The sequence below is a fragment of the Accipiter gentilis genome, chromosome 10 (assembly GCF_929443795.1).
Source record: "Accipiter gentilis chromosome 10, bAccGen1.1, whole genome shotgun sequence".
Lineage (NCBI taxonomy): Eukaryota > Metazoa > Chordata > Aves > Accipitriformes > Accipitridae > Astur > Astur gentilis.
Window position 1 is genome coordinate 11,828,300 of NC_064889.1, and position 13,317 is coordinate 11,841,616.

Sequence of the window (13,317 nt, forward strand, 5' to 3'; positions counted from 1 at the left end):
TAGTGAAGCCTGTGTGTTGGCAGCAGGGAGGCCTCAAAGTTGTACTGTGGGGTTCAGAGACAAATCATGCTTTTTTATTGCTATTGTTATTAGCCTATTTTTTACAGTGAGTTATTAAACTCCTAATGTGTACATTTGGGAAAAAAAAATCAAGATAATGGCAATATTTATCTGAATGTAGTAGGATTTATTTTTGTGAAATACTTCCAGAACTTCAGGAAAGGCACAATACAGAATGTAAATATCTGTTAATCTGCTTTTCAATATCCATCATCAAATGCTATTCCCAGCTCTCTAGTTCATAGTTAGTTTTATGGGTTTCCTTCCATTTTCTGTCATTTTCTGTTACAGAGAATAGCTTGTCCGTATTTCCTAAATAGTGTTTTATGTCTAAAGCTTTAGATGTCCCTTCCTTCATTGGAATGAAATGCCTACGGCAGACAGCTAAGATAACTTGGTAGATGCTTTTAGGATCAATGTCAATAAGCTTTCATATTGCCAATAAACATTTATTGTAACTTCACACACAGTAGCATCATCAAATGCCTCAACAGATTGACACTGTCACATTATTTTCCTTTGTTTGGATGGTGATTTTCCTAAAGGTTTAACATTAAGATGTTAATCAACCAAATATAAACTTTTAGAACAGAGAAAATGAAAATGATAGGCCAAATAATAATAGCTTCTGTTAATGTCAAAGCTAGCTGGTGAAATCTAGTGTTTGCATTCCATGGGGTTCTCCCTATGTATTAGGAAACAGCATAATTAAAGGTTAAAATAATCCTACTGCTTAACTACAACGTATTATTTTTTAAAAAGGAAAGGGATAAAAAGAAAACCTGAACAAGCGGTTATAATTTCTTACTTATGACTCCCTATGGAGATCTTTAGATAAGATTGTCTTTAGAGAGCATCCTGATCTTGTGGAAGCATCTTTCTCTAAATAACAGAAAGCCAAATTGTATTATTACCAAAAACTTAATAGTCAAATAACTTAGTCAAATTTTTCCCTCTGTTATTCATAACTACAATATTAACAGTTTAAAAATAGCTAATCCTATAAAATCATAGTTTGTAATGTAGAAGGAGGTAGGTAAGGAGTGGTCTTGAGAAAGATGAGTTAATCAACATTGCATTCAAGTTAAAGCCAGCTGTTGCCTTGTTTACTAGCACTTGATGGTTTCTTTCAAGATTCAGCTATTTTCAACATAAGCAGTTCTTTGCATTAGGGGACTATATCTAATTACAACAAGAAGATTAAAATTAACAATCATCTGGAAAAGTCTATATTACTTGTGATATGGAAGCTGGCACGGTTGTTTGCAAAAGTATCACTGGGCTGAAAAGTTGATTCTTGATGCTATCATTCTGCTGATACATGCTTGCTTGTAAAGGTGAAATAGCTAGAGTGAACCCAGTGCTGTTTGTGTGACAATAAAAACATACAAGTGTAAGTGCTTAAAGAAAAGGGAAAAAACATAAATGAGGACTTCATACACCCTCACACCTGCTGTTCACCTGAAGATAAAAGATACCTCTTTAATAGATACAGCAGGATTCTGATATAAGGTGTTGTGCCACAATCTCACAACTTTACTGTTGGATGATCTTCCCAGTACCTTCATGGAATGCCACTCAGTAGTGCAGCATGATGATTCCTGTGAAAGAAAGTAGCTGCTTTTCTACAAACTCATCTGGAGTCTCTCTGTTGGGCAAAAATTTAGAGCTTTGTCTTTATAATGGAAATTTATTGGATTATTCTTAAAGAGTCAACTCTGTCATTTAGTTCAGTTTCTGATGTGTTTTTTAGCTGCATGCAGAAGTAATAGGATTTTTGTTCCAAACTACAATTGGATATTTGTCATGGGTTTTTTTCCTCAGAAAATGAGTTCTGAAATACTAGCAGTTTCATAAAAATATCAGTGACATGAAAGTCGGTAGAGCAGGCGTTTGATGAGATGACCTACAGACGTTCCTTCTAGTAAACATTTCTATAATTTCTATGATACTATGAAAAAAATCTTTTGAAAAATTCATAATGCTGAGAGTCAATGTTTACAAAATTTTTCATATTTTGGCTTAAAAGTAATTATTGTTTCAGACTTTAAGTTTTAAAATGCAGCTAAAAACTAAAATTAAGAAGGAAAATAGGGTTTATTGAAACATTAAGATCATCCTTTTAAAATTTGAATATTTGTCATTAACTGTCACTGGTAGCAGTATTATTGCAGACTCTTCATTGCTGGTACATAGGTTCAGTCCTTTTATTATACAAAAAAGGAGTAAGGAAGCAGAAAAAGAAGCTAATACTCTACTGTGCCCCTGCTAGTATGTTTCTTTTGCTTTCCGAAGCCTGCAGAAGCTCTGTCATAAAAATTCTGTCATGCTGGGAATACACAGGCAGAGAAACTTGTATGGGGTAAATGACAAGTAGGAATGTGAAATGTGTTTCTTCTGAATTTGCAGATGCGTAAGCAAGAAATTGACTATTGTAAGTGCATCTTGATTGGAATATGGCATCTGAGGTAACTTGCTGTGTTTCCTCTCCTTAAAGACTCTCAAATTAACTGACACAGAAGGCCAAGGCAGAGCACCTCTCCTGAAGTATTCATGGGAAACTGGGAATGGGGGAAAAGCAAGTATGGAATGTTTTCCACGTATAGAAATATCCCAAGGGCTACAGGACAGTTTTGGAATTTCCTTCTCTTGACTTGTTCATCATTAGGATCTTATTTCTGCCTGTGTGTATCCTCCATTCACATGGCTTTATATGAATATTTTTCTTTATCCCTGTGTTTATTCTTGCTCTTTCCTTTTTTCCACAGGTTCTACTTAGAGAGTATCTAATCTATAGAGTTTATGTCCTAATAGAGAAGACTTTCGTATCCTAGTTTATCTTCTCAAATATTGTATTCTTTCTGTATACTTAGACTACATTCTAAGATTCTAAAGTCCAGGACAGATTGTTTTTGATGGGCATTTGTGTGGGCGAGTTCTGTGATATCTGTATGAGCTGATTTTTAATGTGTCCAAAGACATTCCGTGCTCAGGAGTTTGTCACAGCATAGTATCTACCCTATGCCAAGGACACTGGAAAAATAAAAATTAATTCTAATTCTAAAAGATGTAAACTTTTGATCTTAATGATGATTTATCATTTAAGTAATGAAACTACAAGAATAAAACTGACTTAAAAATTTTTTCTGAAGATGACTTTGAACTTTTCCTCATGTTGTTCAGCTGACACTCTTACAGTTCATCATCATTAGGTTACTGTTATCATGGTTTAATATGTCAGTCTAAAGTTGTGAATAACTGTAGCTGTTCTCAGATCTTCATTTCTGCCAGATTTTAGGAAGATTTGAAAATTATTTTCTTTGGGTATTTATTAATAGCAGTGATCAGATGTGTATTTATACCGGCACAATTGTGTGGAAGTGAAATGATGCTCTGCAAATCTGTTGCTGTGAATGGCCTTTAAAGCTGATGAAAAAATATGGGGAATTTTAGAAAGATTCAGGTTGGAAATAGGGTGGTACAAGGTGAAGTCAGTTATTCATGAACATTGTAGTAGCTCTGTAGCCTTTTTCTCTCAATTATTTTCACCTAAGGTAACTAATTTTGGAACTGGAGATCTAATTACATAAGTTCTTTATTGTTACTGATAAAGTATGTGTGACTTAACTAAGAATTAAGTAACTTTAAGATAGTTTTGCATGTTTTGAAATGGCAAAAGACATAGTCTTTCTCAGACATATTTCAAATTGCTACAAGGCATACAGTTTCTCAAGGTTTGCAAGAATTTTGCAACATTGTAGGATTTGTGTTTCCCTAGCTTTATTGGGGAGGAGAGAAGCTGTATTCTTTCTTTAAAACTTTCCTAAAAGCCTTTCAGCTTGAAATGGGATCTAGCAGAAGAAATATCAGCCTAGAGTTTTGGCAAACATGTATGCAATCTATAGTATGGCTGTATAATTGAAGATGTTAGGGAGCCTGTATTATAGTATTTACATGCATTTGTCTCTGTGTATCTTAGGCTATTTAGAAGAAAATCCTTTTTCCTTAGTGAGAAGTAAATAAACATAATTTAAGTTTAACTTAATGCAGTTAATAGATTTGGTCTATTCCATATGTAGTTCTATGCTGATATCTTGAAAATTACAAAATACTATGGATTTGTGTTTGGAACTTAATATTTTTCTTTCAGTTAACTGATACCAGCTGCATCCAACAGCCCTTTACTATTTTACCAGTTAAGATGAAATGGAACAATGCAAATTTTCATATTCTCTTATTTGATCTTGAAAAACTTGAGGAACTTCTGCTGTCATCTCAACTCAATGGATTAAAGTCATCGAATTCATTCCACAACTATGATACTCTAGAAAGAGCCAAAAGTACTATTGAGAAAAGGGCCCTGACATTAAAAAGAAATAAAACTGCTGGCTCTGTATCTCCAGTGGATGGTCAAGTAGATACTGCTTGTTTGAACCAGGACTGTAGGGATAGTAATGCAGCTAGGCCTTTGGAAGAAAGTGGTGGCATGAAAAGACAGAAAAAAATGAAGAGTTCAAGAAAGATCAGAATGCAGCCACCAGGAAACATTGATATGAATGTCACCACTGATACAGCTAAACTGCTTTTGTCATGTCTCTTACCATGGGGTGTAGATAAAGAAATAGACAATCATTGTGTTAGACACTTAGATATCCTGAGGCTTCAGCGTCCAGTTTCTTTTGGACTTGTGTCAAATGAAACCCACCTATCACTAATGTTCCCAGGATGGAAATATACTGATTGTGGTGTGCTGGAAGAACATACAGTAATCAACTTGTTTTCAAAAAGAGTGCTTGATTTATCAAACAAGTACCTTGCTGCAACTGAAGGACAAACTGGAAAGAAGGATGGACCTGAGAATAATGTTTATGGAACAAAGGGACTGGAAACAGTATTCTTCTTTAGCAGAATAGCTTTAATCAACAGGATAATTAACATACCCTCAGCAGTTACATGTGAAATTGAAAGGTAAGAATCTTTTCATTGTGAGTCTTTTCTTCCTTTATAGTCTTAAAGTGAAAAACATGAAACAAACACTTTTCTTAAATATGAATTTTGCCATAGAGTTTACATTCTTTCTCTAGAGCTTTTTATAGGATGTTCTTTGAACAAAAGGAGATCGGGATGAAGTTGGTATCTTCATATTTTTCTATTTAGCAGATAAGAACTGATGCAAGAATTTTTTTCAACAGAACAAGAGCTTGAATTATCCGGCTTCACATCCTGTTTTTCCAGATACCACTCTTTTCCTCTCAGTTTAAACTAAGTAGAATAATGAGGTCTCTTCAGGCACATCGTGAGACATTGCATTAAGCACATTTATGCAGTTTTAACTTCCACTGTCTGTAAGGAATACACCTCTTTACCATGAAACCCTTGGCTTCACAGATAAATAAAACATGAGAGACAAGAACAGTCTGTCCTAGTTACACTATCTGAAGTACAATGGCCCCAGTAATAATGGCAGCTACTGGGAATGAATGCCTCATCAGCCCTTATGTTGTGAGAACCATCCCAAATAACATTTATGTTACTCAGATTTATTGACTAAATGTTTTTTCAGCATTAAAGGAAAAATAGCATGCTCAACATTAGTATGCTCTATTTGGCTTGGTCAAATAATCAGGCAGTGGATATTGTCCGCAGACATTTGTTGTTCAGCAAACCTAGGTTGGTCTGCATTTAGCATTTTAAGGACAATTAACTTCAGTGTTGGTGATGCTATGGCCCAGGGGCAAGAAGGGGGACAAAAAATATTGATCCTGATGCTTCAAATGTCTGTGTGCCTTCCACAAAGCTCTAGGCGTTCAGCATATCTCAAGAGATATGCACCATCCCACAGGACAAATACACATTTCTCAGTTGTTTTTACTGCTAATCACATTTCCTACTGGTCCATATTCAACACAAACTCTTATATGAAAGGTTGTTTCCAGCATTCCAGCTTGAACATGAATTCCTTTCCATGAAAGGACTTTATGCTTGTGTTGTGTCTTAACAGTACTCTGTTGGAAAGATATTGTCTAATTGAAGTTAGTCATCATACCAAAATCAAACATTTTTTCTAGACATACACATCCTGGCATTGGAATGTATTTCCTATAAAATTTTAAGGCTTTTTGTTTGTTTGTTTTTGTGAAGACTATACTATATAATTTAAAGTTTTCTCCAGTGAATGTAAAGCTGTAAAAGCTAGCATCTCTGGTAGAAATAGGTGAATTTTTGTAAAAAAGAGAGGGAAAAAAAATGATGTAGATTTTGGTTGGAAAAAAGTTATGAATTTTGTTCAAAGAGTCTGAAATGTTTTATTTGGGATTTTGACATGGTTTGGTTTGGATTGCCTCTTTTTCCAGAGTTTAATAGTATACCTACTTATAGCTGTCTTGTAGGTAAGTTTTATTTTGGTGCTGTTTGTGATGCTCTAACATGGGCTGTTGCCTCCCAATGGCCTCATCTGGGTAAGAGTGTTTGAGTTGTATCTATTAGATTGTTTTCTTGGATAGCTTTTTTTGTTTGTTTTGTTTGTGAGTTTTGGTGGTTTGGGGTGGTTTTTTTTTGTTCTGGTGGTTTTGTTTTTTGGTTTTGTGGTTTTTTCCTCCCTGAGCTCTGTATTTTCCTCTTGAGTTCCTATGCAGCAACTAGCTACAAGTGCTATGGGTCTGTACAGAGACAATACGCAATTCTCTTTCCTGGCTGTACTTGCACACTCTTGCCTACTTTTGAGGCTATACCTTTTTTATTCTTCATCTCGTGCACATTCAGCAAATAAACAGACAAGTAGCCACAATTTTTCTCTGTTGTCAAGGGGTAAAGTGTCCTTTCTTGGGGAACTTGATCAGAGCTAGGCTGTATTTGCTGCATTTTTATCAACACAGACCTCAGAGGTTTTAGTCACCTGGACATTTTCCTCTTTACTGCTGGCAACAGGAAATTTTTTTCTCATTATGGCTCTGTCCCATAATAGCACAGAGTTTATCTTTTACCCTATCTTCCAAGAACTCTTTCAGAGCTTTAGGCATGTCAGTCATAATTTGCTTTTTTTTTTCCTCAATAAATAAAGATAAGAGCAGTTGAGGTATGTAAAGGATTTTGTACTGTTTCCTAACCTCTGTAAAACTGCAAATGACGTCCCACTGCTGTCAAGAACCATCATTTTCACACAGAATCAAAGTGTGTGGGTAGAACCAACGAGATGATGTTACTGGGTCAGCATTAGTGGGAGAAGTGCATTACAGCTATGGGAAAGAATTCCATGCTTCAAATACTTTAAAAAAACCAAACTGATTCCATACATGATGTACATAGTTTTGTTGTCTGAAATTGCTATCTGAATGTATTTATACTTTCTGTATTGCCTCAAAACCAGTTATGTGTATGCAAAGTTACCTTCCTCTCTCCATCTAGCAAAAATCCCCTTTCCTATGCAGTTTCCTTTCCCTCTTCGTCCCCTCTGCCCCCACTCAGTAATAAGTATAGCATGAATAGGACTTGGCCTATTTGCCATGATCTTAGGATTCAGCCTTCGTTTCACCTTTTCCTTTTGCAAAAAATGGGGGTCTGAATGAACTATTGTAATCTGTGTTCATTCATTAAATCTTTTTGATATTCATCATTTATTCTGTATTCAGGGTTGGAATGAGTTTTCTTTGTTACGATGAGCTGTTAAAATAATGTACTTTTGCCTATTTGAAAGTTTGAAGGAAACCAAGCAAATGCTATTTTGTCCAGTTTGCCTTCTAAAAGTACATCATGTAGCCAAACCTCTTTGGGCAGTTGGTTTAGCTAAAACTACAGCATGCTCCAGGGAAAAAACTGTATCGAATGCTAATTCACCACAGCATTTGCAGAAGGAGTTAGTAGGACAGCTTTCACAGCTTTTAAGGTTCCTGGTCACCTAAGTATTACTGCAGTACAAATAACTCTTACTAATTCAGTTACTAATATGAGAGGGAAAATGCATTCTGATCTCCTTTCGGTAGCTTATCTGTCAACAGAGCCATGAATGTTTCTCCATCCTGTGAAAGTTTACTTTCTATTAGCACATTGGTACAAACTCCAAAGGTTTTAAACTTTTAAATTAAAAACAGGAGAAAGAATAGCTGAACAGATTATCCAGTGACTAGGACACTTGCTTAAAGTGTATTTAGCTGATAGTCATAGTTCTGCCTACTTTGATGCTGGAGAAAAGATTTGCATATTTATTCCCTGCAATGTAGTAGTGTCCAACTACTGGTTTAGTAATAATTCTGAGATTCCAGGTTTCTTCTGTTAATGCTGGCCCACTTTGCATGTAGCAATGAAATATTCATTGGGCTGTAAGGAGAATTATTTAAGTGTTGGTCACCTATGGCCTTGATCTGGGGAATGCAATAATAAAGTTTAAATCCCTGTTCTTTGGCATATCCGATGATTTTGCTGTTACAGGAAAGTGAAAGGAATTTCTATTTGGTTAAATAAGATACACGCACATATACGTACTTTTAATCTGGAGAGTCAGAACTGGGGAAATGAATTTGATCGATTCATAGACTATTGGGTATTCTTGGATGAGTCTGGTGTTCTCATATTGAGCAGAAATTCTGTCTTTGTCAGCATGTATATATATGTTTCTGCTTAAACCATGGCTTTGAGATATTATCATTCCCCAATGAAAAACATTTGGTTGAAAAACTCTTTGCTAGTTGCTATCATAAGTTTTCAGCTCGTGTTTTGGATCAGCAAGTTTTAGGTTATAGTATTTCTGTTTCAGGTTATAGTATTTCTATGATCTCTTAGCTCTTTGCTTGCATAAATGAGATTTGTGGAATGTGAAAATAGTGACAGTGAATGACATGCTTTAAGCACACGTTATCAGACCAGTACTAATCTGTTTTGTTTTAAAAATAAATAAATAAATAAAAATCAGTGGTTTTTTTAACATAATTTGAACACTTAACCAAAAAATGTTCATGATCCAAGAAAGAACAAAATATGAAAAACATGGCTTTAGAAAAACTTGGACCTGAGTCTATAAGCTGCTGTTCACATATGTGTTTGTATATCTGTTGGTTTTCTGTGACTTGATACAGCCTGTGAAAATAAAAGAATCTGCAGTAAAATATGTTAGATTATAAAAGTGGGACAAACAGGAAGAAGCTAGTAAGAAAAGATCTTCAAAGAATTTTTCTCCTGCTTTTTGAGATTTGTATCTGTAACTTAAAGCTCTCAAACTGAAAGCTTTCAGAGTTTTTTAGTATTGCAAGGTTTTTGAAATATTATGACTTACTGTTGATTGTAGTGAATTTGAAAGGTGAAATATATTATTTTTAAATGACACATAAATATAGTTTGTGCAGGGTTACTATAGCAAGGTATTTAGAAGAAACACAAGTGTCCTAAATTGTAGCCATCTACTGAAATCCCAACTATTTATTTTAAAGTATTTAACACTGAAACTGCTAAAAACCTGCTAGTTTCCCTTGAACTTTTTTCCTATGTAATAGAAAAACCAGCACAAGTCCTTTGTGAAAATGGTATTTTGATTCAATTCTTCACATATGACTTAATTTCTTTAATATAACATAAAAGTTCACTATAATAAGTTTTGAGCCAAATGTAAATTTCCTGTGTTTGGATGGTACTTTTCGGTGTTTGTGTACATGTGAACATTTCAATACCAAGTTGCGGGCAAGTGACTTTAGCAGAGAAACTAATTTGTGGTTGATAGTAATTGATAGCAGAGTACCTACCTTAAAAAAAAATAAACTACTCTAAGACACAAGATTTTTTCTAAGTATTTTTAGGTGTTGTTTAATAATTTCATATTCTTTTAGTCCACAGAAATCAGAATCTGTACATGAGAAATGGCAAAATACAGAAGCAGTAACACCTTCATTACCCAGTTTTTATGGAGAATTACCAAGTAGTAAGTATATGGAGGGGTGGCAATATTAGCTTTTAAGTGGAGGTTTTTTGCATGCTTTTTTGTTGCTAAAATACATCATTTAATTTCAATAATGGAAAAAAAATTTATATTCTTTAGCTCTGAGGAGGTCCAGTCTGCAAATACAGAAACTGGATTATTCTGTTGTTCTGTGAATATCACAAAAGCATGTAAACAAAATGTTGACTGATAAGTAATACTGGAATTGAGGATATTTTTTCTGTGAAGGCGCAACATTCAACTGAGTTTCCGAAGACACTTTCTAGCAATCTGAAAAACAGACTGTTGTCTGCCCCCTCCCCCATCTCCCTCATCACCGTTATGTGCCCACCCATTAATATATACAGCCCTTCAAGCAAACTGTAACCTTAGTAATACAAGAGTCATCTTGACTGTTCAATAATGCCCTTAGAATTTTGGCTTAGGGTAGGGTAAAGTAATCTCTTCATGTTAATGTCCCACAGGCAATTGTTCACCAATCTTGGCTTTGCAAGCCAGTCTAAGTTTATGTTTATAGTAACTAACCAAAGAATGTTTAAATAAAAACGTAAACAGAATATGGATATTTGTCAGTATGCATTACCTAACAAATACAGTGTTCCTGTTATAGTTTTAAGTCCTGTCTAGACTGATTATTTCAAGTCAAATCTTGACCATCTGCTGTGTAAATAAGCCTTAATGTCCCCATCTAAAAATCAGTTTTAGTGTACCTTTCCTTATCTGGCTCTTATATGTGCCATAACTGTAGAAATTGTGACGACAGCAAAAGTGCCTGTTGGAAGAAAGACATGGAACATCAAGTGGCAATAGAAAATAAGTAGATGAAAGGTATGGAAGTGGTGTAGAGATTACTAAAATGTTCATGGACATAAAAATGGTTTTACTGAGTGACTTAAAACTTATAAGGTAATCTAACTCATATCCCATATCTCCTAGTTCACACAATTGTTTGGGTTTGCAAATTAAAATCTTATCTGAGACTTGCAGATCTCTTAGATGTTTTAGGAGTGACCACGTCTTTAGCATCAAGGACACAATGGATGGCAGAATAGGCAATGTTAAATCTTGATTCTGCTGCTGTTTCTGGACTTTCTGGATGCATTTACATGTGTGCAAAGAGATGGGAACAAAACCAAAGTAAAACAGGAATCTGTAATGCTTTTTTGCATACATGGACATGAAATTGAAGTACTGCAACAGAGGACAAGGGTAGATGATAGGTGTCATATTGGCTGTACTATTCTTGATCAATGGGGACACTTGCTGAAAGACTGTTTTGTGTTTAGACCAGAGTAGCCTCAGGTTAGCTCTTGAGTCAGTAAGAACTATAAAAGCTATTAATTCAAATCAGTATTGCTTGAGTCTTTCCTCACATCAAAGATTTTGGAGAGCTGCTTCTATCCCACAGGATTTCCCAACAGGGGGAACTCAACTGTAAACTCAGTAGGTTCGTACTAAAGAAATTAGTTGTAAATCAGGGGGGAAGGTTTGAAATAACAACATTGAGTTTTGACACAGCAGTTTCCAAAATGGCAGAAAAAAAAAGAAAAATGCAAAATTCATCCTGATATGTGAAGAAATTACATAAAAATCAAGTTAAAATGTGAGGAGAAGAGGTTACCTTTGTAGGATCAGTTCTGCTTCTCTCATTTTGTCATCCCTTTTTATGTTTTCGTATTAGCCTTCACATTTTGTATTATGGTACATGCCTTGTCAGCTCTCAGATAAAGGATAAAATATTTGCTTTTACCCTGTGTTTCTGTAAAATGATATTAAATGCTCTAGTCTTACTTTTTCCTCTCTTCTTTTTCATTCTTTTTTGATCATACCTGTGTGTATGTCTGTACATATGTTTACATTTTATATTAGATATTGACATAGTTACATTTATACAGTCATTTACTGAATAGCATACTGCTCCCATTCAGACTATACTAGTGCACCCTATTTGCTTTGCAATATGCAGGTACTTACATGATTTTTTTGAACTTTAGTCTTTGCTGCAGGAATCCAACATTTAAGCATTGTGTGACTATGCATTGTGTGATCAAGATACTTGTGAACTTTGGTGCTACTGAAACACAATTGCTACTTACAATTCAGTTTCCTCAAGACATTATATGGTACTGGCAATCAGAGATTCTTGCATGGATTCAAAGGACCATACAACCAATTTACCCAACTTATGTCTGGCAACAAACATTGTAGTGAAGTACTGAGATGTCACATTTGTCTGTTGAAGTCCAAATGAAGTTGTGGACTAAACCAGCACAGCTGCCAGTTCAAACTGTGCCTTACTTGAAAATAATCTGAAAAATCAGAATGGGTAGTAATAAAACTCACATGCAAATCCATAAATGTAATGTCTTCCTTAACTGCAAGCATAACTGGTGAGCCACTGGCTATCTGACATCTTGACCACATGCCAGTATTATTGCCCTGTAGCAGAAAAGTAAATCTAGCAGAACTGTTAACAGTGCAAAATGTTATTGAATGTATTTTTACATAGACTGTACTACTGTTTTAAAGGTAAAGAAACACATATTCAAGTAGTTTTAGAATTTACATAGTAAAACTCCTACTTAAGTACTCCAGATTGGAAAGTATTCTCAATATCTTTAGGAAATCATGATGAAAATGTACTCTGTGGGATATCAGACTTTTGTTTAAAAATAAAAAAAAGACTAATTGCTTTAGGATGAGAATAAAAGTTCAAACAATATATTGTCTGAACACTTGTGCTTATTGCATCAGATGAAATCATATTCTAAGAAATTATGATTTTTTAGTTCTTTCAAGTATGTTGCTGAAGTAAAAAATTAAAAATGTTAAATACCTTTCTGTTTGTGTACGTTTATATTGTCAGTTCATAAATTATGCATGTGTTTTTCAGGTAAAAGTGGATACCATTTCCCAGACTTTGGGAGTGTTTCATTGCTGAAACTCATTTGTTGTTGGGGTGACCAATCTATAAAGGTAGGAAATAGGCCTGTGTCAGTTGTTGCAATGTAATTCTCAAGTAATGTGGGCTGTCATTTAATATTTGGAATCTGTAATGTGACATAATAGTTAGGGATTTATGGTGAAATTATTACATAAATTGTGCCATTCAGATCTATGGAAAGCAGATTATTATTTCAGTATGAAGTATGCTACTCATTAAACTATTTAACCTTAAAGTACATGTTTAGATGTGGGAAAGTAACTGTCGTACTAGTCTTTAATCTAGGTGATCTTGTTCACAGTATGTGTTTAAAAAAGGAGTTACCTGTTCTCTAACCACCAGATGTAATTTACATTACAAGTGCCATTTTATGCTCTAGGAAAATAAAGGC

At 34.7% G+C, this 13,317-nt stretch overlaps 1 protein-coding gene across 1 annotated transcript in view; it reads left to right on the forward strand.

Annotated features, from left to right (window-relative positions):
• The window catches only part of WDR72 (WD repeat domain 72), a 130,100-nt gene that overhangs the window by 64,338 nt on the left and 52,445 nt on the right, over positions 1–13,317 (forward strand). Inside the window, exons 15-17 of the mRNA XM_049812316.1 lie at positions 4,211–5,028; positions 9,873–9,964; positions 12,876–12,958. Coding sequence (XP_049668273.1) covers positions 4,211–5,028; positions 9,873–9,964; positions 12,876–12,958 — 993 coding nt within the window. The remainder of the gene's footprint in view (positions 1–4,210; positions 5,029–9,872; positions 9,965–12,875; positions 12,959–13,317) is intronic.